Source organism: Dama dama, chromosome 7 (assembly GCF_033118175.1).
Source record: "Dama dama isolate Ldn47 chromosome 7, ASM3311817v1, whole genome shotgun sequence".
NCBI classification, from domain to species: domain Eukaryota; kingdom Metazoa; phylum Chordata; class Mammalia; order Artiodactyla; family Cervidae; genus Dama; species Dama dama.
In genome coordinates, this window is record NC_083687.1 from 30974046 (window position 1) to 31000658 (window position 26613).

Here is a 26613-nt window from a genome sequence, read left to right on the forward strand (position 1 = left end):
CAGGAGGCGAGGTGGTCCCCTGTACATTAAAATCATGGAGGAGATCTCAGGAATATTGTCAAAGACTCCAAGATAAAGGTCAGGAATACCAACACACTGACTGAATTAGAGGAAAAGTCAGAAAGATGACAGACCAACTTGGGTAGGTGTATCTGGGAAAGCTTCCTAGAGGAGGTAACTGGATTAAAAAAAAAATAGGGAAGTACTGGGGTATATAAGGTCAGCTCAGGAATCGGGTGGAGGCTGCAGCCACTCTGGCAGTTGAGAGACAAGGACTCAGGGTTCTCTGGTCTTACGAGACCTTCAGAAGGCCGCTGGGGGATGGTGGCAGGTGGCAAAAGTGCCCCCTGAATCTCTAGGGTGGCCTGAACATCTCCCATCACAAGATCTCCATCCGTGTTTAAGCTCTATTGTATCCCCTTCTTGCCAGAAAGTTCTGCTTTTGTATCTTTTTTGGTTTGTTCTTTCTTTTTCTTCCATAGTTCTTTTCTCCTTTATAGGATATATTTAAAAGTACTTTCAGATTGTTACATGCTCAAATGAAAGTGTAAGCAAAGCATATCTCTATAGTCTAAAGAGTAATAAAGTCAACCCTGTTATATGTGCCAACCTGGACTGAACCAACGTCTCAAGTATCTTAGAAGCTCCTAGGGGCCCCTCCCTGACTGCTCAATTGCCCGTTCCTGAAAGTGTAACCACCATTTTGAATTTGTTTTTAACATTTTGAATTTTAAATTGTGACTTTGTTTTCTTTTTTGAAGATATATTTTACACACCATAAATTCACCCTTTTAAAGTGTATAACCTAATGGTTTTTCGTATATTCATAAATTGTGCAACCAGCATTATCAGTTCCAGAATGTTTCATCTCCCAAAAAAGAAATCCCAGGCCCCTTGAGCAGTCATCACCTCCTTTATTTTATTTACTATAAAAGCCCTTGTACCCTTAATCAATAACCAACTATTTTTTAAGATTAATTCACCAGCTATCATCCTAATCTTTTTTTTGCATTTCTAACTTTCTCATTCTTTCGCCATTTCGCTCCCTTTCTTCCTCTGCTCTATTCTTGAGTCTCTTTAAGTGAGATCTTTCTTAGTGAGTCTCTTCTTTTTCTCTCCTTTCATCTGTCTTTTCAACTTTTATTTTCATTTAGCATCTTCCTCCTAGTCCCTTTCCCTCTGACACATTCATTCTTCAGCTTATGCATTGATACAGTTTTTGCACCCCAAAAGTACCAGCCTTGTGCTAGGAGCCAGGGCAGGGGTTGGCGGGTCCACTAAAAGGAGTTTTAAATAATCCAATGATCAGTACCTGCTTTAGCTATTAGTCACAACATTTGTTAAATACTTCCTACGAGTCAAGCTTGGTGCCGGTCAACTCTTTGAACACCTGGTTCTCATAGTAACGCTGCAATATGATGTTATTAACCCAAATTTACCAAGAAAGGGACAGTTTCAGAGAGGTTAAGTAACTTGGCTAAGGTCAACCAGCCAGTTAGTTTCGGGGCCGGGATTCTAGTCCCTGTTTTAGTTTGAAGCTGTTGAAGACATGTGAAACATGAAAACTCATGCCTCAAAGGAGGAGAACAAGCTTTTTATTTACCCTCAATCACATAAAAATCTTTTCTGCTGCCAGTGATGACAAAACTCTTAACTGGTGCCTAGCCTTCTTTTGGACATTGAGGGGAAAACCTAAAGTAAAGAGGAATGGACATCCTTGAATGGGCAGTAGGTCTCTGATCACAATACAGATTGCTAATACTTATTGCTAGGCACTTTTCTAAGCGTATGTACCTGTGATGTGTTGCAGTTGACTCATATTAGCTCTTGATTGTTTAATTTTCAGGAATTTTGTCAAACACATGCTAAACTATTGGTAGCTTGAATCAGCCATGGCAGAAATATTTACATAATGGAAACTGGCAACACTTCAATTTAAACACTTTAAGACAGGGCTCCCCCACAGCCAAGCTGGTTGTTAAACCTTTGCCGGCACATCGCTGATTGTCCTTACCACAGTTCTCTGTGTTATCTTCCTTTTGGCGGTAGTGGTGGTGGTTTAGTCGCTAAGGAAGATGAGATAATTGAAACTAAGAATATTTAAATAGCTTGTGCTCCCTCTGGGCAGCACATATACTAAAATTAGAATGATACAGAGAAGATTAGCAATGGCCCCTGCTCAAGAATGTTTAAATAACTTTACCCAGACAATGTAGTTAGTAAGCTGATATTTGAAACTAAGTAGTGAGTTGTAGAACCCACTCCAGTATTTTTGCCTGGAGAATCCCATGAACAGAGGAGCCTGGCCGGCTACAGTCCATGGGGTCACAAAGAGTCAGACATGACTGAAGTGACTTAGCACACACTCACGCAGTGGGTTGCAGAGACTGTGCCCCAACCACAGCCCTGAATATCTCTGGAGGGAAGGGGAGGCCAATGGGGGTGGAGGTCAGAGTTACCTATGCTGTGGAGCTCCTTGCGAACAATCTTCTCCCTCTGTCTAGAGGAGCTGTTAGCCTGTTTTAATGGCAAGGGAGGTTAAGGATTGACACTGTGTGGTGGTGGAGGGAGGGGTCCCAGGACTCCCATCCCACGGAGAGGTAGCACTCATTACTCTGCTAAGACCCTGGGGCCTCACAGTTCAGGTTAATTAGCTAGTCACTAGTCATTGTAGAGAGGGTGGGGGGAGCAGGGGAGGGGGATATTTAGAGGAGATGCGCCAGCAATAGTCATCCCTGTGGGAGGTAAAAAGATCACCCACCGATTCTGTCAGTAGGGAGAACAAAGTGATCTCTCCTTTCTACCACCTTCAGAGAGTCCCCCCAGGCTTCCAGATAGTCCTTTCAAGCCTCTGATTCATCAATTCAGGATCCCATTTTTATTTTTTTGGCTCTGCCTGAGGTCTTAGTTGCCATGGGCAGGCTTTTTGCTAGCTGTGATTTTAGGGTTTCATAGCATGTGGGCTCTTAGTTCCCCAGTCAGGGATTGAACCCACATCCCCTGCTTTGGAAGATGGATTCTCAACCTCGGGACCATCAGGGAAGTCCCAGGACGCCATGTTTATTTTATTTTTTAAAATTGATTAATTAATTTTTGGGTTTGGTTTGCATTTCTAAAGCATTATTTTTTCTATTCTGTTAATAGTGTGTTTTCAAAGCACTTTCTCACATTCTCTCATGAGACTTTACTCCTAGAAGGAAAGGAAGCATCTTCCCCATGGAGGACTCGATGGGTGGATTGATTTGGTCAAGGCCACTCCATCATCCTGGGGCAAGATGGGAGGTTCATGGGCCTATGCGCTACTTACTCCATCTCCTTAACCTGTCAGAATTCCCACAGTCTAATTCTACTCCTTGTCTGATTTATTTTTATATTGCTAGAGAATAAACAGGGTCTTCTCAGGTGGCTCAGTAGTAAAGAACCAATGTAGGAGATGTGGGTTCGATCCCTGGGCAGGGAAGATCCTCTGCAGAAGGAAATGACAACTCACTCCAGTATTCTTGCCTGGGAAATCCCATGGACAGAGGAGCCTGGTGGACTACAGTCCATGGGGTCACAAAAGGGTTGGGCATGACTTAGCAACTAAGCAACAAAAACTGCAGAAAATAAATAAACTGAGAATATTCTGTCTTGAAGAGAATTTTACTTTTTTAGAACACAGAGCAAGAGGATCCATTCTGATGCTGCATTCGTAGCCAAGGATGTGTGAAAACTCCTGAGGAAAAAAATGTTTTTGATCAAGAATGAAGGCAGCCAGGGAGTCCAGGTCTGTTCTGTCTCTGGGAGGGAGGTAATTTCACACAGGAAGGGAAGAGGAAAGAGGGATGACCAGGATCCCAGGTTTGTTTTCACATCTCTTGAAGGGGCAGCATTTCTCTGAACTCTGGCCCTCAATGGGTAGGAAATCCCCTGGGTTAGTCTTTCCCAGAAGGAACCCATGTTTCCTCCTGTAACAGCTGCAGGCTGTAAATCCCCAGCTCCAGTGGGCAGGTTCTCTGTTGTCAACTAGGGTCTGGCCAGTCAGGACCAACATGACACTCAGTGACTTTGGAGGTGAGGATTTCTATTTGTGAAATCTGTAAGGGGAGGGGGACTTACTGTAAGTGACAGCAAGAGGTAACTGACACACCTCTAAAACTGTCTTAAACTATAGGTGTGAAAATCGGTTATGCCAACAGTTTAGAAAATGATGGTCTCTGAAGAGATGCCTTATTACTCATAGATTTCAAGAGCAGGTGGCCGTGCAGGGCCACATTAGAAAGCAGCAAAGTTGGTCACAGGAAGAGAGAGGAGCAGAGAACTGTGGGCAAGAGGCTTTCACATGGTTTCGGCAGAAAGGAGTGGACAAGACAGAAGGAGGTTGAGAACTAGCTAGTTTGTATAATTTCAGTGGACTCTGCCAAAGGGGCTGTTTCTAGTTGTCTGGAACCTGGCCCTGGCGAGATTAGGGTGGGTGGATGGTGGCCTGGAGTGTGAGAGCGTGATGAAGGAGGTGATTGGGGTCTGGGCTCTGAGTTGGTTGATTTGCATTTGAAAAGCCACTCTCAGGGTGACCTTTTACTGCGCAGCTGTTGTGCCAGGGCTTTCTCCAGTTGTGGCAGGGGCTGCTCTCTAGATCCGGTGCATAGGTTTCACATGAGGTGGCTTCTCTTATTGCGGAGCACAGGCTCTAGGTGCCTGGGCTTCAGTAGTTGCAGCATTCAGGGTCAGTAATTGTGGCTTGCTGGCTCTAGGGCACGCGGGTTTCAGAAGCTGCAGCATTGGGGTTCACTAGTTTTGGCTCAAGGATTCTAGAGCTGGCAGGCTTCATTAGTTGCGGTTCTCAGGCTCTAGAGCAGGGGCTTGGTAGTTGTGGCACCATTGCTCCGAGGCATGCAGAATCTTCCAGGACCAGGGGTTGAACCTGTGTCCCCTGCACTGGCAGGCGAATCCTTATGCATTGTGCCATCAGGGAAGTCCAGGAATGAGCTAGTCTTGGGGCAAGTCCCTCCAGAGTCAACAAAACCCCAGATGTCAAAGCATCAGGATATAACAAATGAAAGACATGATTAATACATTCTGCCTGGGAGTGGAGACCTCAGGGGTTTAGTCTTTGCTTTGCTCAACTGTTGAGACCCTGGCAACCCAGCAGGAGCCTGCAGGCCATGTGGCATCAGCTGATGGGTGCGAGTGTCGTCTGAAGCACAGGCTGGTGGGGCCCTGAACACTCACAGTCCTGGGACAACAGTTCTTGTCTACCTGTCCTCCAGGCTGCAGGCTTCCTTCAGGCCCCGTTCCCTGCATTCAGGGGCTGTTTTCTCCCCTTTGTAAAGTACGGGAAAAGTGCACGGGGAGGGGTAGCAGGGAAGGCCCGCCATCCAAAGACACTTACTCCTGCCTACATGTAGACCCCAGACCTCTCCTTGATTTCACTCATACCAAAGCTCCTTGAAGTTCTCTCTACTCTTTTTTTTTTTTAAACTCTGTTTCCCTTTTTCCAACACACATGTCTCCTGTAACATACACACACACAGACACACACACACACAGACACACTGTGACCGGCCATAGCAACTTGGATAGGTATAGGGAAGGCTGTAGACTGGAGGGGTCAAACTTGTTTGAAAAAAAATAAAGAATATCCTCTCAATGAAAGCACATCAAGCAGCTCACCTTTAGTTCTCCCTAGAGTCCCTGTCTTTCCCCAGCAACCTCCTGAGCGCCCTCTTTACCTCCTTGTTCCTCAGGGTGTATATGAGGGGATTAAGTAAAGGAGTGCCCACTGCATAGAAGAGACCAAAGAACTTGCCCCTCTTCTGGGCGTAGGGATTTTTGGGCTGGAGGTAGACAGCAATGACTGAACTGTAGAAGAGAGTGACCACAATGAGATGGGAGGAGCAGGTCCCCAGAGCCTTCCTCCATGCTACGGCAGAGTTAATCCTCAGCACTGCCCGGGCAACGGCACCGTAAGAGATAAGGATGAGGGTAAGTGGCACGACCAGGAAGATGACACTGGACACAGCTAACTGGATCTCATTGTAGGTGGTGTCTCCACAGGACAGTTGAATTAGAGAAGGGACTTCACACACAAAGTCATCTATCTGCCGATGTGGGCAGAAGGGCAGGCGGAGGGTCGGTGGTGTCTGGACTGCCGATTGGACCAGACCCATTATCCAGGCCACCGCTGCCAGCTGCCGGCACAGGCGGGGGTGGATAATGGTGGCATAGTGGAGGGGCTGGCAGACAGCCATGTAGCGGTCAAAGGCCATCACGGTCAGGAGGACACACTCCGTGGTCCCCAGGAACAGGAAGATGAAGAGCTGGACAGAGCAGCCAAGGAAGCTGATGGTCTTCCTTGGGCCCCAGAGGTGGACCAGCATTTGCGGGACACAGCTTGTGGTGAAGCAGAGGTCCAGGAAGGAGAGGTTGGAGAGGAAAAAGTACATCGGGGAGTGGAGCCTGGGATCCAGCACGGACAGCAGGATGATGAGTGTGTTGCCCACCAGAGTCAGGAGGTAAGAGATCAAGACAACCACGAAGAGGATTCTTTCAAGCCCTGGGTGTTCAGAGAAGCCCAGAAGGAGAAAGTCCACTGGGGAGCTGTGGTTGACAATGGCCTGTTCCTGTCCAGACCTAGAGGGATGAGGGCTGTCTGAGCTGTGTGTTCCCACCTGTCTTATGATAAGTCACCCTGGGTGCTTGTCAGGTCATACCGGATGGACATTTCTTTTCTGTCATCACTCACTCAGCCTCTTTCCCAGCACATCACCGTCCAGCAGCTCCTTCTCTTCCCCTGCTCCTCCTGGTCAAATGTGGTCCAGTGAGAGTGAGGAAGCTATGAATGTACAGAAGACAGATGAAAACTCACACTGGTATCTCAGACTTACTGAGTGAAGGCAAAAGAAACTGATGTGAAATATGGAATAATTAATTTGTTTTCCTTAATTCAACAATCATTTACTGAATGCCTATTTTGTTCTGAGGACTGTGGTAGTTTTTGATATTCCCTTATGTCAGAAATCATTACCAAAGGAATCATTTTTACTGGTTTCCTTCCTGAGAGTATCTATGCGGTACTTCCTACTTTGGATAATAAATTGGATCACTCATGTTTTATTCACTTTACTCTCATTTGTAGGAGAGCCACCAAAGGCAAAATGTATGAATTAAGGACATTTCTTCTCTGTATCAAGTGACCCCACCACAGAGCTATTAACTAGGTTATCCTGTCCCATGAAAAAATTGTGATTGGGACTTTCCTGGTGGTCCAGTGGCTAAGACACCGAGCTCCCAATACAGGGGGCTAGGGTTTGATCCCTGATCAGGGAACCACATCCCACATACATATCAGAACTGGCACAGACAAATATTTAAAAAAATTGTGATTTATTAAACTAAGTACAAGAGTGTTTTCTACAAGTAAAAAACCTGAGGACTTCCCTGGTGGTCAGTGGCTAAGATTTTGAGCTCCTAATGCAGGAGGCCCAGATTCGATCCCTGGTCAGGGAATTACATTCCACATGTCACAGCTAAAGATCCCACGTGCCACACTAAGACCTCATGCATCCAAATAAGCAAATAAATATTTTTTTTTATAAAGCCCTAAGCTCAACTTAAATTACATGCATGTCACAAAATAATACCAAACAGGCTGCCAGTTGTCTTGCTTTGGAAGTAGAAACATCTATACTAATTGGACCTTAAAATAAGTAAGATGATGTAATTAAAAAAAAAATACTTTCCCTTTCATATAAGATTACATCAAAAGGAAAACATGCTGAGTTGATACTGAGATATTTAAGTAGAATATAGAATTTGTTGAATGCTTTCTTAATTCTACTCAGTATTTGAGATTTTAAAACTTTCCAACTTTCCAACTCTGAAAGTTGCAGAAAATTTCCAAGTCTAAAAATTCTTGTTTATTAATTGTAATTAATAAATTAATAATAAATAAATCAACTAATTTATTAATTAAACAATTAATTTATTAATAATATTAATAAATAAATTTATTAATTTATTAAAATTAAATATAAAAATTGTATTAAAACAATTTATTAATAAATTGTTAGTATTTGCCACTTTTAAATCATTCTATCTTTTCTTTATATACAGCTATATTTATTCAGAGCTATTGGCGAGTAAGTTGCATACATAATGCTTCTTCACACCTTCATATGTTAGCATGTAGTTTCTAATCAAAAGGAAATTCTTTTATGTAAACACAGTGAAGTGAAGTGAAGTCGCTTAGTCATGTCCGACTCTTTGCTACCCCGTGGACTGTAGCCTTCCAGGCTCTTCCGTCCATGGGATTCTCCAGGCAAGAATACTGGACTGGGTTGCCATTTCCTTCTCCAGGGGATCTTCCCGACCCAGGGATCGAACCCAGGTCTCCTGCATTGCAGGCAGAATCTTTAACCTCTGAACCACCAGGGAAGCCCCAGTATAGCTACTCAATATTGAAAATCCACCATTGACAAAACATTGACTGTAGCTCATATTCATAATTTTGCTAATAATGTTTTTTATAGCAAATTTCCCCATAAAAGATCCAATGCCTATCACTTACGTGTGACCTTGGTCCTATAGTAGCCTTTCCTCAGCTATTGAAATGAACAAGTCTTCAAGTATAAGGTTATGGGTTCAAGTCTCACCAGGAGAAGCAGAGGTTGGCGTACAGCTGGCCTCATGCAGAAGTTCAAAAGGGAGGAAAGGCATAGAAAATGTCGACACTGCCAAGAAATTGAAGGCAAATAAAGCAAAGATGATGGGTGTGTGAGAGAAGGAAGTCTGCACAGTAAGGAGGATTCTGGGCAAGTAAGTCAAGAAAACATCCTGGAGAAGGTGACCTGAATCTTTGCTGTGATAGACAGTTTGGGTCACAGGTGAGCTCACAAACAATCCTAAAGGAAATCAGTCCTGAATATTCATTGGAAGGACCGATGCTGAAGCTGAAACTCCAATACTTTAGCCACCTGATGAGAAGAACTAACTCATTGGAAAAGACCCTGATGCTGGGGAAGATTGAAGGCAGGAGGAGAAGGGGACGACAGTGGATGAGACGGTTGGATGGTATCACTGACTGGATAGACCTGAGTTTGAGTAAGCTCCAGGAGTTGGTGATGGACAGAGAAGCCTGGCATGCTGCAGTCCATGGGGTCACAAAGAGTTGGACATGACTGAATGACTTGACTGAACTGAGCCCACAGATGGTTGTGAGATGTGGAACCACTCCGGCAGTCAAGGGGCAGAACTGGGGGTCTTCTGAGAAGAGACAGTTGTAGGAAGCCATTCAGGGGATGTGGTGGCAAGCATGTGGGTAGCTTTGATGGCAGAAAATGTCCCAGAAGCTTCTGGAATGGGATAGGCTTCCGTGTTGGCTCAGTGGTAAAGAATCTGTCTACCAGTGCAGGGGATGCAGGAGATGTGTGTTTGATCCCCGGGTCGGGAAGATCCCCTGGAGGAGGAAATGGCAGCCCACTCCAGTATTCTTGCCTGGAAGATTCCAGAGGAGCCTGGCAGGGTACAGTCCATAGGGTCACCAAAGAGTCAACACGACTTCGCTACTAAACAACAACAACAACAACAAAACATCTCTTCATCACAAAGTCGCCATTTTGTGTTAGAAGCTACATTTCATTCCCATTTTGTTAGGACTCCTTTTTGTCTTCTTCGCCAGTTCTTCTTCCATCATTACTTTTCCTTTGAGGATAAGATTTGTTCCCTTTAATAACTTTTTTTTTTTTTTGCAGCTTGTGGGATATTAGTTCCCTGACCAGGCATTGAATCCATGCAGTGAAAATGTGGAGTCCTAACCACTGGACCACCAGGGAATTCCCAACAATTTATTATTTGAGTAATAAAGAGTGTATAAAATATGTCTATAAGCTTTATAGGATAATAAAGTAAACACATGGCATATCTGCCCCCCGACTCTAATTTAAGAGCAGAACAAATGTTACCCATAGCTCTGGGTACCTCTCTGATCACATCTGATCACAAAGAGACATCTTCTCTTTGCCCTTTAGGAAGTAATCGGTATTCTGCTTATTTTAAATTTCTTTTGAACTTTATAGTTGTCCTATTGCTTGTATCTCAGCAATTACCTACCAAGTTTTATTTATCCATCAGCTGTAGAATTTCCCATATTCTTATTTTCTTGGCAATGTGTTGCCTTACTCTGTATGTTATTTCTGGATATCTTCAGGTTCTATCTTTCTTTGACTCTCTGTTCCTTCTTTTTGTCTGTCTTTTGTAATAGGTCTTTTCCTCACCCACTTTCTCTAAGTTCTTCTTTTCTCTTACCCCAAGAAAGGCAAATACTGCCTCCCAGTTACCATTGATTCCAATATTTATATGCATGTTTAATCTCTTATCGGTCACCAAAGAGTCAGTCATTTCTAAGAGCTACAAGGTCATGAGATGCAAAGTCTGCATCCAGTAATGATAATCTCATATGATTTTCATAGTTATCATCTCTTGAGTGTTTCCTAAGCACCAGGCACTATGTTAAAAAAAATTCTCAATATCTGTATCTCATAAAAACCATGAAAAAACTTGTTGATACTATCCCCCATTTATAGAAGAAACAGCCTCAGAAAGGATAAGTAAGTCACCTAGGATTATCCAGCTAGTAAGTGCCAGGGCCAGATTTCTAGACCCTGTTTCATTTGTAATATTGATGATAATATATAGTAATGGATGGGCTATAGGAGAAGAATAAATATGTGACTTACCCACAATCAAGTCACAGTCTCCTCATTGCCTTGCTGCCAGGGCATCCCCATGATATGGAGCTTTTGGACTGGTTCAAGCCTTCACTTGATCCTCACACTGAAAACTAAAAGCAAATTATGAGAAATACTTTATCCTTGAAATTGATTAAAGCTCAGATTTCAGGTAAGGGTAAATGATTGCTATGGCTTCCCTCCCCAGTCACTTTGCAAAGCACATCATAGTATATTGCTCCTTATGACAACTTCAAGAGATGGGCACAATTATTATGTTCTCTTTTGAACAAAGAAATGAAAATGAACAGAGGATGAATCACTTGTTCTGAAAGTGTAGCTAGCAAGCACCATTGCTGAGATTTGAACCCAGGATGGTGGCTGAGGAGGTCATGTAATAACCACATCCCATCATCACTTTGCAGAATATCTGAGGCCAGAGGCAACCTTTTACTGTGGAGGTTTAATAACGAGTTCTCCTCCTCAGTCCAGGAAGTTAACTTCTCTTTTAGTGGTACCGAAGGTAGAAAGGGAAGAGTGGTGAGGTGATGGAGGGAGTGATCCCAGGACTCTTATCCCATGGAGAGAAACAGCTCCTCCATTCTGCCAAGACTGGGGGCCTCACAATTCACAATTAATTAGCGACTGCCACTAATCATGGTTAAGAAAAGACAGGAGGATCTAGAATAAATGTGCCAGAAACAATGCTCCCTTTGGTAAATAGAAAGGTCTCCCTCTGCTCCTCTGTGTCACAGGGGAGTACAAGGGTATTGTTTTCTTTTTACTACCACCTCCTGAGTGTCATGGGCTTCCTTCCTCGCTCAGCAGTAAAGAGTCTGCTTGCCAGTGCAAGAGATGCAGGAGATGCGGGTTCGATCTCTGGGTCGGGAAAATCCCCTGGAGAAGGAAATGGCAACCTACTCCAGTATTCTTGCCTGGAAAATCCGACGGACAGAGGAGCCTGGTCGGCCACAGGCCATGGGGTCACAAAAGAGTTGGACACGACTTAGTAACCAAACAACAACAAAAAGGGGAGCAACAACATGCCTACTCAAAGTAAAGACTGTTTCACAGCCTCTCTTTCAATTTCATGTGGTTGTAAGATGTCAGGCAATAGGATGTAGGAGAAATCTCTTCTGGCTACTTCATGGAGCCTTTTTAAAAAATACCATTGAAGCCCTCTCTTCCTGGAATAATGATGTAATGGCTGGAGCACTAGATGCCATTTTGGACCATAACAATGTGGACTGTGTCTTAAAAACAGCAGAGCTCAAAGGAAGGTGGTCCTAAGTTGCTTTCTCTTGAATAGAATTATCACATTGGCTCTAAATCTTCTACTTTTAAGTTTTGAAGCCACTTCTATCTTTATGAAGACAAATATTTTTAGGTATCTGTTAATAGTAACAGAGCTTAATCCTAAGTGAAATCCCCTGCTGATAGAAGAAAGTACTAAGCTTGAGGATGGTTAAATAACTTGCATAAAAGTAGGAAGCAGAACCTGAATTTATTCTAGGAAGGCCTAACGGCTGCAAAGTAGACGGCCACTGGCCCACACGCCACCCCACACATCCTAGTGCATTAACTACTCCAGGTATTTTGTGCATTTAGTCAATTTTCACATGTTGCCATCAGACTAAGATCGCGGTTCAGTGATAGTTCTTGAGTTGTATATATATATAATATATATACTATATATATTTGGTTTATTTGGTTAGATTTGACCAAAAATCTAATCAAAGATTAGATTTGACCTCTGATTTCAGCTAAGTTTAAATTCCCTTGATTTCAGATAATATTATAGAGTATATTATTGATCTTTCCAAGCTGTGGATTATGTAAAATATTAGTGGATGTTTCATGTTTGGGAGTAGGGAAGGCACAAGATCATGACAATTAACCTACTATCAGTTCAGTTCAGTTGCTCAGTCGTGTCTGACTCTGCAACCCCATGGACTGCAGCACGCCAGGCCTCCCTGTCCATCACCAACTCCTGGAGCTTACCCAAACTCATGTCCATTGAGTCAGTGATGCCATCCCACCATCTCATCCTCTGTTGTCCCCTTCTCCTTCTGCCCTCAATCTTTCCCAGCATTAGGGTCTTTCCAAATGAGTCAGCTCTTCGCATCAGGTGGCCAAAGTATTGGAGTTTCAGCTTCAACATCAGTCCTTCCAATGAACACTCAGGATTGATCTCCTTTAGGATGGACTGGTTGGATCTCCTCACAGTCCAGGGGACTCTCAAGAGTCTTCTCCAACACCACAGTTCAAAAACATCAATTTTTCAGCACTCAGCTTTCTTAATAGTCCAACTCTCACATCCATACATGACCACTGGAAAAACCATAGCCTTGACTAGACGGACCTTTGTCGACAAAGTTATGTCTCTGATTTTTAATATGTTGTCTAGGTTGGTCATAGCTTTCCTTCCAAAGGGTAAGTATCTTTTAATTTCATGGCTGCAGTCACCATCTGCAGTGATTTTGGAGCCCAAGAAAATAAAGTCAGCCGCTGTTTCCACTGTTTCCCCATCTATTTGCCATGAAGTGATGGGACCGGATGTCATGATCTTAGTTTCCTGAATGTTGAGCTTTAAGCCAACTTTTTCACTCTCCTCTTTCACTGTCATCAAGAGGCTCTTTAGGTTCTTCTTTACTTCCTGCCATAAGGGTGGTGCATATCTGAAGTTATTGATATTTCTCCTGGCAATCTTGATTCCAGCTTGTGCTTCATCCAGCCCAGCATTTCTCATGATGTACTCTGCATATAAGTTAAATAAGCAGAGTGACAATATACAGCCTTGACAGACTCCTTTTCCTATTTGGAACCGTTCTGTTGTTCCATGTCCAGTTCTAACTGTTACTCCCTGACCTGCATACAGATTTCTCAAGAGGCAGGTCCTGTGGTCTGGTATTCCCATCTCTTTCAGAATTTTCCACAATTTATTGTGATCCACACAGTCAAAGGCTTTGACATAGTCAATAAATCAGAAATAGATGTTTTTCTGGAACTCTCTTGCTTTTTCGATGATCCACCGGATGTTGGCAATTTGACCTCTGGTTCCTCTGCCTTTTCTAAAACCAGGTTGAACATCTGGAAGTTCACGGTTCACATATTGCCCAAGCCTGGCTTGGAGAATTTTGAGCATTGCTTTACTAGCATGTGAGATGACCTACTATAGTGCTAGCTTTTCATGGCCATCTGTTTAGCAGCTAGTGATTGAACACAGAAACTGGTTCCCATCGGTGCATGGTGCAGAGCTTGTAGCCAGTTTTATCTTGAGCCAGTGACGGTATAAAAAAGATACATACCCCTTTGCTCACCCCTTTCTCTGTTCCCTCCTCTTTTTTGCTATTGAATAGGTAATACATACACAGGAGGCCGAGAAAAGAAATATTGCTGGCTGTATCAGAAAACAGTGTCACAGTCATCAGAGATTGCAGCACAGGTGAGCTGGTGAGCCCTGAGGGAACTCAGGAAGGAAACAAAGAGTACCTGCCATCTAGCATCCATCAGACTGCAGCCGTTCCTTACAGTGAGCCCTGAGAGAGCTCAGGATGAGAAAAATACTGGACACTGGCCCCAGAGAGCTGAGATGCATATCAAAGGAAGGATTTCATTGAGTCCAGACTCTTACATCTTCCCATAGGTAGAAAAGCACTGAATTCCTTAAGATACCTAGTTTTCTTTTATTAACAGTAATCTTTTATTTCTAGTACCTGCCCTTTGTTGCAAAACTCCTATATATCCTAGCTTCCACTTCACCTTCTTGAAGCAGTTTTCTCAGGGTTACTTGAGATGTTGCTCTAAAGCTTAAAGTTGTTGGTATGTCCCCTGAAGAAAATACAACCCTTAACTTTTAGGTTAAGATCATGGCATCCGCTCCCATCACCTCATGGCAAATAGATGGGGAAACAGTGGCTGACTTTATTTTTCTGGGCTCCAAAATCACTGAAGATGGTGATTGCAGCCATGAAATTAAAAGACGCTTACTCCTTGAAAGGAAAGTTATGACCAACATAGATAGCATATTAAAAAGCAGAGACATTACTTTGCCAACAAAGATCTGTCTAGTCAAGGCTATGGTTTTTCCAGTGGTCATGTATGGATGTGAGAGTTGGACTATAAAGAAAGCTGAGTGCCGAAGAAATGATGTTTTTGAACTGTGGTATTGGAGAAGACTCTTGAGAGTCCCTTGGACTGTGAGGAGATCCAACCAGTCCACCCTAAAGGAGATCAGTCCTGGGTGTTCATTGGAAGAACTGATGTTGAAGCTGAAAGTCCAATACTTTGGCCACCTCATGCGAAGAGCTGACTCATTGGAAAAGACCCTGATGCTGGGAGGGATTGGGGGCAGGAGGAGAAGGGGACAACAGAGGATGAGATGGCTGGATGGCATCACCGACTCAATGAACTTGAGTTTGGGTAAACTCCGGGAGTTGGTGATGGACAGGGAGGCCTGGTGTGCTGCGATTCATGGGGTCGGGAAGATCCCCTGGAGAAGGAAATGGCAATCCACTCCAGTATTCTTGCCTGCAGAATCCCCATGGACAGAGGAGCCTGGTGGGCTACTGTCTATGGGGTCACCAAGAGTCAGACATGACTGAGCACAGAACAGCATGTGACAGGATGAGCTATCAGAGGGTTCTTAAATGTCTTATTCGCTGTTGAAAATCTTCAAGTGACCCCTTTCAGCATTTAGATTGGGCTTCATTTGTTTAAAAAACAAATACACTCTGAATTTCAAAGAAGCTTATCTCTTTCTCTGTCTCTCTGTGTAGATCTGCTTGTTTTGAGGAGTTATGAAGAGTATCAAACTCCCCGTAGTCTCACTGGCCTTGTTTTCTTTCACTCAGCCGGTATGTGGCATGTCCATCCATATCGTTGCTTGCAGGTATAATTCAACCATGTTTATTGCTGATGCTGTTCTACAGTTTCGTTATCTATTTCCCTATTACTAAAAGGTATTTGGGTTGTTTTAGTTTGGCATGCCCATTTTTTATTCTGACAAATATTTTCCAAATGGTCATTCTTTGAGATTAGACAGACTTTCCCTACAGCCATTATTAAATAAGAATTCACAGATGCATTTTGATTGCATTTGGTTGGCATTTCTTTTTATTTATTTATGGCTATCTGAGTCTTCCCTGCTGCATGGATGTATCTCTAGCTTCTGTGAGTGGGGACTTCTCTCTAGTTGCAGTACACGGGCTTCTCATCGCAATGGCTTCTCTTGTTGCAGAACACAGGCTATAGGGCCAGCAGGCTTTGGTAGTTGTGGCATATAGGCCCAGCAGCTGTGGCTCCCCGGCTCTAGAGCACAGGTTCAATAGTTGTGGCGCGTGGGCTTAGCTGCTCTGTGGCATGTGAGATCTTCTCGGACCAGGGATCGAACCTGTGTCTCCTGCATTGGCAGGCAGATTCTTCATCACTGAGCCACCAGAGAAGCCTTCTGATTGGAATTTCTGAAGCAATATTCCTGATCTCAAGGCAGTTTTACAAACTGTTTCATGAGTGTTTTGAAAGAGATGGGAAAGAGACTTCTGCTCCAGGGAGTCCCAGTAGGGACAGTGACATGCCCTAGACCACCAAGTCAGCTAGGGCCAAGCTGGGAGGCTGTGGATGTCCAAGACATTTGTTTTAAAACCTGCCAAAGTTTCCACAGCATGATCTTTGAACTTGGCTAGTTTTCTGAATTTGTTAGAGGGGCAAAGGAAAAGAGATCTTTCTGCCTCTGAAAAAGTGTATTGTGACAGAGGAAAAAAACAAGGCAGATGGACACTGTGGTGAGAAGCAAGGAGGAGTCAGTTCCCAAGAAGAACCTATAGACAGCAAGGGACATCGGAGTGTTTGGGACAGCCCCTCCCCCTGACTTAGGCTGGGAGGGAATTTCACATAAGAAGGGAGAAGGGCAAAGAGCGATCAGAGTCCAGATGTGTTATTCTCGTTCCTTGAAAGGACTGAGTTTCTCGGAATCCAGATCTCATCTGGGGAGGGAATCACATGAACTAGCTTTTCCTGGGAAAATCTGTGGCTTGCCCTAGAGTAACTTAAGGCTGTAAAATCCCCAGCTCCAGCAGGTGGTTTTTCTACCGCTCTGTGGAACTGCCTCGCAGCGTTGTCTTTTATTACTCACAGTCCTGGGAGAGCAGTTCTCTCCCAGGGTGCAGTCTTCCTCCAGGCTCTGAGTCCTGCACTCGCCACTGCTCTTTGCTTACCTCTGCCCAGGCAGGGTCTGCCACATGCATCCAAAGGCTCATTGCATCCTCTGCTTATCTTTATCTATTTATTCCCTCAACTCGTACTTTTCCTGTAATAAAAAGGTATGCAAGGGCATATACTCCCCACCCTTCTTTCCACTGAAGTACAATGTGAGAAGATGAGGACTGTAGAAATAGAGGTTTGCATTTGAACCCTTACCTGTTATTTAGTCTCTCAATTGGGTTCAACTCTTTGCGACCCTATGGACTGTAGCCCGCCAGGCTCCTCTGTCCAAGGGATTTCCCAGGTAAGAATACTGGAGTGGGGTGCCATTCCCTTCTCCAGGGGATCTTGTGGATCCATGGATTGAACCCATTTCTCCTTCACTGGCAGGTGAATTCTTTACTGCTGAGCAACCAGGGACGCCTGTGGAACCCTTACTTACCAGCAAGCACTAATATGACTGTGGGTAAGTTAGCATCCTGTTTATCCATAAGGGTACTAATACTTACTTGTCAGAATCCTAAATTACTTAATGAGGTACCATTTAATAAAACCTTGTGAAGTTCCTGTAATATAATTGGTACTCACTGTTATTTTTCTATTATTATTCACTTACTTATTCATTCATTTATTGATTTACTCATACATTTGGTAAATATTTAGTAAGAATGGAGTGTCAGACAGCCTGGGAAGTGTTGAAGATACAAGTTAAGACTTAGCCATGACCCTCAAGAGTCTCACTGTTTACTAAGGGTGAAGGACAAGTATGCTGATGACATTTCTAGAGAAACATGCTCTGGGAAGTTTGCTGAAGGAGTATAGAAGGACAGAAAATGGGCATGTAACCCAGCATAGGATGGAAGAGAGTCAGGGAGGTCTTCCTGGAGGAGACGCTACTTCTGTTGTATATTCTTATAAATCCATGGTGTTGGGGGTAGAGTTAAAGGGAAAGCCATGTTCAATGATCTGGTGGTGGAGAGCCTGGCATGTTAAAAAATACACAGGGAATTCAGGACCCCATGCATGGAAAGAAGTGGCTAGACCTACAGATCTGCAGTTCAGGATGGGGCTGTGGATACAGATGTGAAGCATATCAGCAGACAAATATCACCCCTGGGAAATATTCCTGGGATCCTCCTCCCTCTGAGAATGTAAACATTGGCACCAAGGTGGTATAGGTGTTAATATTTATTCCCAGGCCAGAAAGGCAAAGCAGAAAGGGTATGAAAAAAAGAATGATTTAATTTAAAGCAGCTTTAACCATCTATTCTCCCTCTTCTCTTTCCAATAATGATGTGGAGACCTAAGACATTGAGGTGTGCAAATAAAATGTGAAAACTGAAAGCCATTTCCTCAAGTCTGCTTTGTACAGCTTTTTCTTTCTCTCTCCAGACCCAACACCCATCCTTGTCCTGCTAGAGGAGTTTCACTTCTTCTTTCACTCTCAACTTGATCTGACGTTTTTTGCCTGGCCACTGATGATGTTTCAGAGTTCCCAGATCTTATTGGACAGTGGGTGAGGGGTAGCCCTTTTCTACTGTGGGGTAGCCAGAGGTCACAATCATGTTTTCTAAACAGAGAGACTCTTGGAACCTGCAGAAATATCTGAAGGGAGAAGAGAAGGTCAGGGCTTTTAGTCTATTCCATCAGGTTGCATTCTTCCCTCTTCATATTCATTCTGTTTATAGAAAAGTTTGTCTACCCCACAAAGTATATTTAAACAATAATTAGTTTTACCAACTTTATTAACTATCTATTAAGAGCTTCAGTTAAAAGAACATGATTTATGTTAAGCTTGTTGAAACATTGGAATGAGTTCCTGGATCCCATTACTTGTGTAGACACTTCTGCAAAGCCAAGTTCTCTAGGCTGGAAACTCCTGGAATAAAATGGGACCATGTGAAATTTATCAGTGAATGAAGGGACAGTAAGTGTTCACTGAAAACCAGTAAAGAAATTAACTTGACTTTTTTTACAGACTTTTTACTTTGAAGTACTTTATTTCGAGCACTTTAAATACATATTGTATTTTAAAAAATGGGTTTTATGGAGATGTCCTGAGACTTTCAGAGAGCAGGGATTAACTTGAAATGTTAGGAGATCAGAGTGATCAAGAAAATCCTCTGAGCACGCACAGTTTTTGTATTCTCTCTCTTTTTAAAAAAATTATTCATTTACTTGGCAGTGCCAGGTCATAGCTGCAGCGGGTGGGATGGCATGGGAATCCTTCGAGGAGGCATGTGGGATACATTTCCCTGACCAGGTTGAACCTGGGTCCCCTGGATTGGGAGCTTGGAGTCCTAGTCACTGGACCACCAGGAAGGTCCCCTCTCTTTTTGTCCCCAATCCAAATCTGAAGATTCAGGGGTAAACAGCTCCTTAGGCATTTCTGAGGTCACACTAGTGAGGGTCCCGGGGTAAGGGTGAGGAAATAGAGGCACTGTGGTGTGACAAGGATATGTGGTTGTTCTGCATGTGGAAGGTGGGAGTCACTGCTTGTTGGCTTCAGATTGTTCTCAAGTAGTGGATTTGGTTTCCAGGTTCTCAGATAGCGTGAGAAGAATGTTAGAAAACTCAAGACCCAGGAATCTAAAGTTCTTTGTAAAGGACATTTATAAAAAATTTTTTCTGAGTCTGGAAGACACTTAGGAATTCTCTCCAATCATATCATTTTATAGACCAGAAAGCCAACATCCAGGGAGGTGAACAGACTTACCCAGGTTAATTGAGTGTCAGCCCTGGGACTGGAACTTATGGCTCTTCTCAGTCCAGGGTTATTTATGTGTTTTCTCCAGGTCAGCTTCACACATTCTGCTAGGTTAGGGTTAACAGGCTGCTCCTGGTCACATGACCCATGGCAACTCTCACTGTCCTCTCCCGGGCACCTCTGTTCTCAGGAAGTTCTCTGACTAATGGTGGGGGGGGGGGGGGCGGTGCTCTTAAAAGCTAAGGGGAGGACCACAAGTGTTAAAGGTTTTCAAACTAGTGACGGTCAGAGCTGCAGGCTAGGAAGTCACAAGTCAGGATTGGGAGTGGTGGGTTGTAAATCAGGGGAAAATTCTCAACAGAGAAAGACCATCCCATGTTTGGAACAGGGAGGACAAATGGGTTGACTGTGGGGCCAAGTGCTTAATCATAAGGTATTTTTGTTTACTGACTCCCCAGTAGCAAAAGTGAAACTCGAGGAGGTCTGACAACAAAGGGTAGAGAAAAACTTGAAAACCACAGCAGGCAGGCAGGGGATTTCCAATTTAGCTGCTTATATAAACTGGAGGCGAGGTCCTTTGCTCTGCCTCCTGATTCTGCTCCTCTGATTGCAGACATGGCCACTGTCGTCGATGTGAGTTGGGATTTGATACTGAGGGTGGGGAAAGGGAGAGGACCTCTGAGGCATGGGAGAGAATCGGGAATGGATGAGGGACAGTGCTGGGAGGTGAAGGGGGGGTTGCTGGAAAGGCATCTGGAAGGGGAGGAGATGGGCATTGTTACTTACTGAGTGTGAAGAAAGTTTCCATGAAGAGAACCAGGTCGCTTGGCTCCTGAGTTCTCTTGCATTGAGACCTTGCACTGGTCACACTTAGGGGTATGTGGTAGGACATGGGCTTTGTGCTCAGCATGGCTGGCAAGACTTGAAACTATGGGCATATTTTCTTGATCCTTTTCTTTCTTATCCTGTTTAGGCCTCCAGGGCTCTTAAACTTGAGCTTTCTCCTTGTCCCAAAAGAGAGGTCCACAGAATACATTTATTCTAAGTTGTTAATGCCTGTGTAAGACTATATGCTCTACAAAAAGAACTTGGAATGAGGCTAATGCTTAGCATAGAAAAGTGAGAGTTTAGTGAAGAAATGTCTGTGACATCTAGTTTGGGAAGATATTTTGAATGAAGCCTGAAAGAGGTCCTCCAAGACTTTCAGGTGATAGCACAGGAGTGAGATTCCCTGTGTTCATATTATTGAAATGAGACTCAGATGTAGTCCCTACTTTCTGTGAGCTGGACCCCGATCCAATTAAAGGAGGGATCATATTCTACAACAGGTGTATATAAGAACAGAGGAAACAGATGAACAGGTGATATTGAACATAGCTTCACTACAGTGTGTGGGTTATTATTTAAAGCATTAAGAAAGAAACTAACAGTACAGAAAAGATGTGTTGTAAACAGAATTTCCTTCTAAAGAAGTCATAGTCATGGAGGATAGCCATGTGAGTATTCCATTAGGCTGTCAAGTCTTGGGAATTCTGTTTGAGAGCTGTTTTTCAAATCTGGTGTACCTCTTTGGATGCTTTCTAGTTGTATTTAGTTTTTGACATTTGACAACATTTATCTGGAGAGGAGACAGATAATAAGATAGGAAATTATCAATAACATTTTGCAGTGGATAAGAGGACAAAGGGATAAGATTGGTTTTCTTGCATTACGACCTGGAAATTTCAAAGACAAGTTTCACACAAGGGAGGGGCACAGCTTGTTGTAAAGGATCTGGAGGACCAGATAGACAGAGAGGGGTGGGAGCAATGGAGGAGGGGGTACAAAGGGTGTAGAAGAGGGCAGGCATTCTAGGCAACTGTCTCTTGGCCACTTTTGTCCAGGTGACTGTCCACTCTGAGCCATGGAGACCAATGACCTTCACTGTCCATCCGGGAGACAGAGTGAATAAGATCAATGAACATGTCCGGTCTAGGACCAAGGTTCCCGTTCAGGAACAGGTCCTCCAGCTGGGCTCGAAGACCCTGAAGTCCCAGAGAACTCTGTCATCGTATGGCATCGACAAGGAGACGACCATCCACCTCACCCTGAAGGTGGTGAAGCCCAGTGATGAGGAGCTGCCCTTGGTTTTGGTGGAGCCGGGTGATGAGGGGCAGAGGCACGAGCTCCAGGTGCGAAGGTCCAGCTCAGTGACCCAGGTGAAGGAGATGATCAAGATGAAGACCGATATACCCCCTAAGAAGCAGATTGTGAACTGCAATGGAAAAAAACTGGAAGATGGGAAGATCATGGGAGATTATGGCATCAAAAAGGGCCATTTACTCTTCCTGACATACCACTGCATTGGCGGGTGACCATCCTGCAGATGGAGTGATAGCAGAAACGAAAGAGCTCATTTCCTCTTACTTCTTACTCACTAACCACACCCTCTGAAAATCTCCCAACGTTAATGTGAACAATAAATAGAAAGAGAAGATTTAGGTTGGGCTGGTGAAGAATGTTATAGAACATTTCTAATTCATTGATTCTTTCATTCTCACATGATTGAATAATTGCAAAATTGCATATAATACATTATATGTTGATATGTTAGAATATATTGGAATTTGAACACCTATTAGAGGTAATATTCAAAGCCAGCTTGCGGTTTGATCCTTAATTGGTTCTGTCTGACTCATAGAAAAACTATTTCCTTTCGCAATCAAAAAGAGTACATTTGAGGTTGTGATCCATGTTCTTCTAATTACTGTGTTTGCATCTATGTTTAGCGCAGTGCTTCTTCTATCATATCACTCAAAAATTGTTGAGCTACACTTACTTTCTACTTATAGAGAATAGTGAATGCTTTATCATGAAGTGAGTTATTTACTGTGATGATTCCAATCTTATTAATAAATAATTTAGAAATTCAATAAAATGACTTCCCCTCGCCTTATTTAAAGCTATTTGTTATGAAGTGAAACTTGGCACCATGCCCCTTTTTACTCTCTATTTCTCACACTCTTATTAAACCATTCTTATTTCTGGGGATGATGGTGGTCATGGCAAGGTATTCACAGTGGGAATCTAGAGATTTTATGCCTCTAGTGGGGGTTCCTTGGGAGTAGATGTACTTTAGGTGGGAACAGATTTTTAGAAAATTGAGTGATTGTGGAGCGGTCTCTGGTCTGACTGCCTTAGGCTCTAGCAGGTCTTCTCTGGGTTGGATGGGGGCTGAGGGTTGGTTTCTGGGTTGACCCCAACACTTTACCCGCAGTCTGGCTGGTGGAGCTTTCCCCTCTCTGCTTCCTCCATCTCTCTCCCTTCCTTTACTCCTCTGTCTCACCACCTTGGGTCTCCTTCCCAATCACCTATATGTTTTTCTTGAGGCCTGAAACATGTCCACCCTCTTCCCCGCGAGTCTCTTTTCTTTCTGTCTCAAGAACCACTTCCTGCAGAAGCCTTTCTGAACTTAACCCCACTCAGCACAAACCGCACTTACAGGTGTTGCTCACTATAATTATGGGTCAAGTTCTCTGGGGTGGGCGCTATTTAACTGGGTAGCAGGGCATTTGTTTGCAGGGCTGAGTCTATGATTTTATTGTCACTTAGGGATCATATGTCTGATGACAGACACCATGGGGTCTTCCATGGCCTCTTCCACTAGACTGGGATCTTCATACATCTCTTACCATCTCTTACGGACTCTTGTCTTGGGGATATGGTAAGCCTGAAAATGTGAAAGGTCCTCCCCAAATCTCACTTTCTTATTTTCATCAGTTTAGGAGAAAGCCCCAGGGCCATCTTCGGCTCACTAAACCTGCACAGTTAAAGGACATGGCCGGGGGTGGGGGTGGGGGTGGGGGGTGGGGGGGTGTTTCCCTACAGCACAAGAACCTTTCCTGATGGGAGGAAGGGACCTCCCCATTAACCATGGGCTTCTTAAGGACAAATCTTATGGATTCTTGTAGAGAAATGAACAGCCTGAAGGCTAAACCCTTTCCACTGGGCATTCCCATCCTTGGGCCCCGGGGTAACACTCCCCTCCTTCCCTCCCCGCCTGACTCACTGTGCATCTTGCCCTCCCCCCACACCCCCCAGGAGCCTCCTCGCTGCACCCTTCACTTCCTTATTCCTGAGGGTGTAGATGAGTGGGTTGAGGGCGGGTGTGACTACAGTGTAGAAAAGAGAAATGAACTTGCCTCGCCGTTGGTTGTAGTTGTGCGCGGGTTGCAGGTAGGTGTAGATGGCTGAGCCATAGAACAGGCAGACGGCTGTCAGGTGAGACCCACAGGTGCCCACCGCTTTCCTGCGGCTGCCTCTGGTCCTCATGCCCCATACAGCGCGGGCCACGCCGCCATAAGAGGCCAGGATGACGGCGGAAGGCACCAGCAGGATGAGGACGCGGGCAGCAAACATCTGGCGCTCGGTGGAGTCCTGGCCGCCGCCGTCGCAGGCCAGCTGGAGCAGGGCGGGCAGCTCGCAGATGAAGTGGTCCACCCGACGGGGCGCGCACAGCGGCCGAGCGGCCAGGAGCGCGGTTTGCGCGGCAGAGTTGGTGAGGCCACCGAGCCAGGCGGCGCCGGCCAGCGCGTGGCAGAGGCGCGGGGAGGCGAGGCCGGCGTAGCGCAGCGGGCGACACACGGCGGCTGCGCGGTCCAGAGCCATCACCGCCAGGAGGACGCACTCGGCCGAGCCCAGCGCCAGCGATGCGCACAGCTGCGCCAGGCAGCCGCCGCGCTCCAGCCTCAGCGCCCGGCCGCGCAGGTTGGCCAGCAGGGATGGCACCACGCTCGTGGTGAAGCCCGTATCCACCAGGGCCAGGTGGCAGAGGAAGTAGTACATGGGCGTGTGTAGTCGCGGCTCGCGCACCGCCAGCAGCACCAGCGCCGAGTTGCCCATCAGAGTCAGGAGGTAGCAGAGGAGGACGAGGACGAAGAGGACAGGCTGCAGGGAGGGCCAGTCGGAGAAGCCCAGCAGGAGGAAGCGCTCCTCTGTGCTGAGGTTGCCCTAAAGGGAAACGCGCAGGTTTGGAAGGACGACACACACAGGGCGATGTGTCCCGTACAAGCAATGGAAAACCCGGACCATGGGAGTGGGGAGGGGGAACAGATGGCAGCACACACATGCTTAGATGTCCATTGGAGCGCATTTACAGATCTGAACCCTTAGTTTAGGAAGGCGGCCATATATGTTAGTATACTCTAGTTATGTATTTACCAGAAAATTCTATGAGGAAATAGAATCTCCCTCCTAGAGATGAACAGACTTGGGCTCAGTAAGGTAAAGCATCCCAAGGGCATAAATAAGTGAGTGGCCCTGTGGACGTGTACTCAGGACTGTTTGATTTCCAAAATCAGTGTTTTATCAGTGGTGTTCCTGCCAGAAGGGGAAATTTTAATTTGTGGTGAATCTCTCTTCTAGGCTGTATCCAATGCCCACGCCACTCCTGCTTACCAGCTACTGTGATGAGCGTGAACAACACAGATGGACACACGTGTACTAGCCTTTAAATCCAGAGTCATCTGGGTAGAGAAAGACCACTAATCAGTAGACATGGGTTTCACCTAGTAGAACTCGCTTTGGCTAATGATTTGATATGGGGATGTCATTTCATTTCCTCCCACCTCAATTTTTTTTCATGTGTGAACCATTGAGTTTGAACTAAATGACCTCTGAGGTTCCTGTACTACCTTCCTGGCTCTCATTTTAATAAATTTTTTTTTCATTTTAATAACTATTTTTCAAACAAAGTAAAAGTGGATGCAAAAGTCTTAACTTTTGAGGTAATGCTGAATCAAATTCTAACAGTACAGAAACCATCATGGTTGATGTGATGGGTAAAAGTTGCATAGAAATCTTCCTACTGCATGGTCCCGACAGGTATCATTATAAGGATAACTTATTTTAAAAATCATATTCACTGTTCATAAATTATAATCCTGTATTTTTTATTGTTCAGAAAAGAACCTTCTTCCCCCTAATACAACATTGTATTTGTATGGTTTTCTCATTTATCTTAAGCAGAACAAGTATTAATGTTTTGATTAACAATAGGGGTTTGGGGGACTTCCCTGGTGGTCCAGGGGCTAAGACTCGGCACTCCCAATGCAAAGACCCTTTGTTCAATCCCTTGTCAGGGAACCAGATCCCACACGCCACAACTAACAGTTCACGTGACACAACAAAAGAGTCCTGCATGCCGCAATGAAGATACTTTATGTTGTAACTAAGACCCGGCACAGCCAAATATTGATAAATAAATAAATATAATAAAAAAAACACAAGGATTTGGGAGTCAGACTGCCCCTGTTCCATTCTTGCTTCTCTCATTTCTTACCTGAGCAACCTTGGCCAATGTTGTTTAACCTCTCTGTGCCTCAGTTTCCTCATATGAAAGTAGAATTGGTTAAGTAGGTCAAACATGTAAAACTCTTAGATCAGTTTCTGACAATGTAGTAATGGTGAATAAATGTTAACTATTGAACCCTATTTCATATCAGGAAATAGGTTTTTAGAGGGTTCCTACACTAGGTAAGGACAAAACTGGTGTGTGAATTTATATCCCTTTTCATATATTCACTCTGACCTTATGTGAAAAATTAGATAATACCCTCATTTTATACAGTAAGAGAGGAGGGCAATTGAGGTTAAATAACTTGCTAAAAGTCATAGTTTGTAAATGCCTCTCAGGATTTCAACCCAAACCTGATTAATCTGGGGATCCTTGCTTTTATAAATGAACCAGGCTCTAATATGCTAAGGACTGTGATGGATAAAATTCCATACAAAGATTTACCTTTATTTCTGGATAATATTATAGTCATATCAGAGATGAAAAAAGTGTGAAAACTGACATTCAGGCTTATGGTTCAATGGCGTTAGGGACATTGAGTTATAAAAAGTCAAATTTTCTAATTCTGTGGCTACATAGACACACAACAGTTCACCTAGGCAAGCCTTAAGACATTCTTTTGCAAACCCACCAAACTCTGAAAACAGGCACACAGTGGTAAAATT

At 44.3% G+C, this 26613-nt stretch overlaps 3 protein-coding genes and 1 non-coding gene across 6 annotated transcripts; 2 read left to right on the plus strand and 2 right to left on the minus strand.

Moving 5' to 3' along the window:
- LOC133059750 (putative olfactory receptor 2I1) lies at nt 1-24904 on the minus strand. Of its 3 annotated transcripts, none has more exons than XM_061147300.1 (4): nt 23796-24904; nt 10716-10819; nt 6725-6814; nt 1-19 (listed from the first exon to the last, which is right to left on the minus strand). In XM_061147300.1, the coding sequence occupies exons 1-2, from the start codon at nt 24493-24495 to the stop codon at nt 10797-10799; spliced, it is 723 nt and encodes a 240-aa protein (XP_061003283.1). In that variant the 5' UTR covers nt 24496-24904; the 3' UTR covers nt 1-19; nt 6725-6814; nt 10716-10796. The 3 variants fall into 3 exon arrangements, with proteins under 3 accessions (XP_061003283.1, XP_061003282.1, XP_061003281.1); XM_061147299.1 differs by having other exon boundaries at nt 6693-6814; XM_061147298.1 differs by lacking the exon at nt 1-19 and having other exon boundaries at nt 6539-6814.
- Nucleotides 1576-7541, minus strand: LOC133059267 (olfactory receptor 2H1). The gene is made up of 2 exons (XM_061146263.1): nt 7537-7541; nt 1576-6654 (listed from the first exon to the last, which is right to left on the minus strand). Exons 1-2 carry the CDS (start codon nt 7539-7541, stop codon nt 5655-5657), a joined length of 1005 nt encoding a protein of 334 aa, XP_061002246.1. The 3' UTR covers nt 1576-5654.
- Nucleotides 2112-2218, plus strand: LOC133060038 (U6 spliceosomal RNA). The gene has a single exon (XR_009693705.1). It is a non-coding gene; the product is annotated as a U6 spliceosomal RNA (small nuclear RNA).
- On the plus strand, nt 20065-22531 carry LOC133059974 (ubiquitin D-like; the record flags this gene model as incomplete). The annotated part of the gene is made up of 2 exons (XM_061147761.1): nt 20065-20247; nt 21498-22531. Coding segments are annotated over 2 exons (654 nt in total), but the record flags the coding sequence as incomplete, so codon positions are not given.
- Nucleotides 24905-26613: the final 1709 nt, after the last annotated feature.

Coding starts and splice junctions, on each gene's coding strand:
- LOC133059750 (XM_061147300.1), bottom strand. CDS start 24,495: ATGGGCAACTCGGCGCTGGTGCTGCTGGCGGTGCGCGAGCCGCGACTA. Junction 10,820..23,795: donor CAACTACAACCAACGGCGAG/GCAAGTTCATTT, acceptor ATTTGCTTTTAG/TTTTCAGTGTGAGGATCAAG.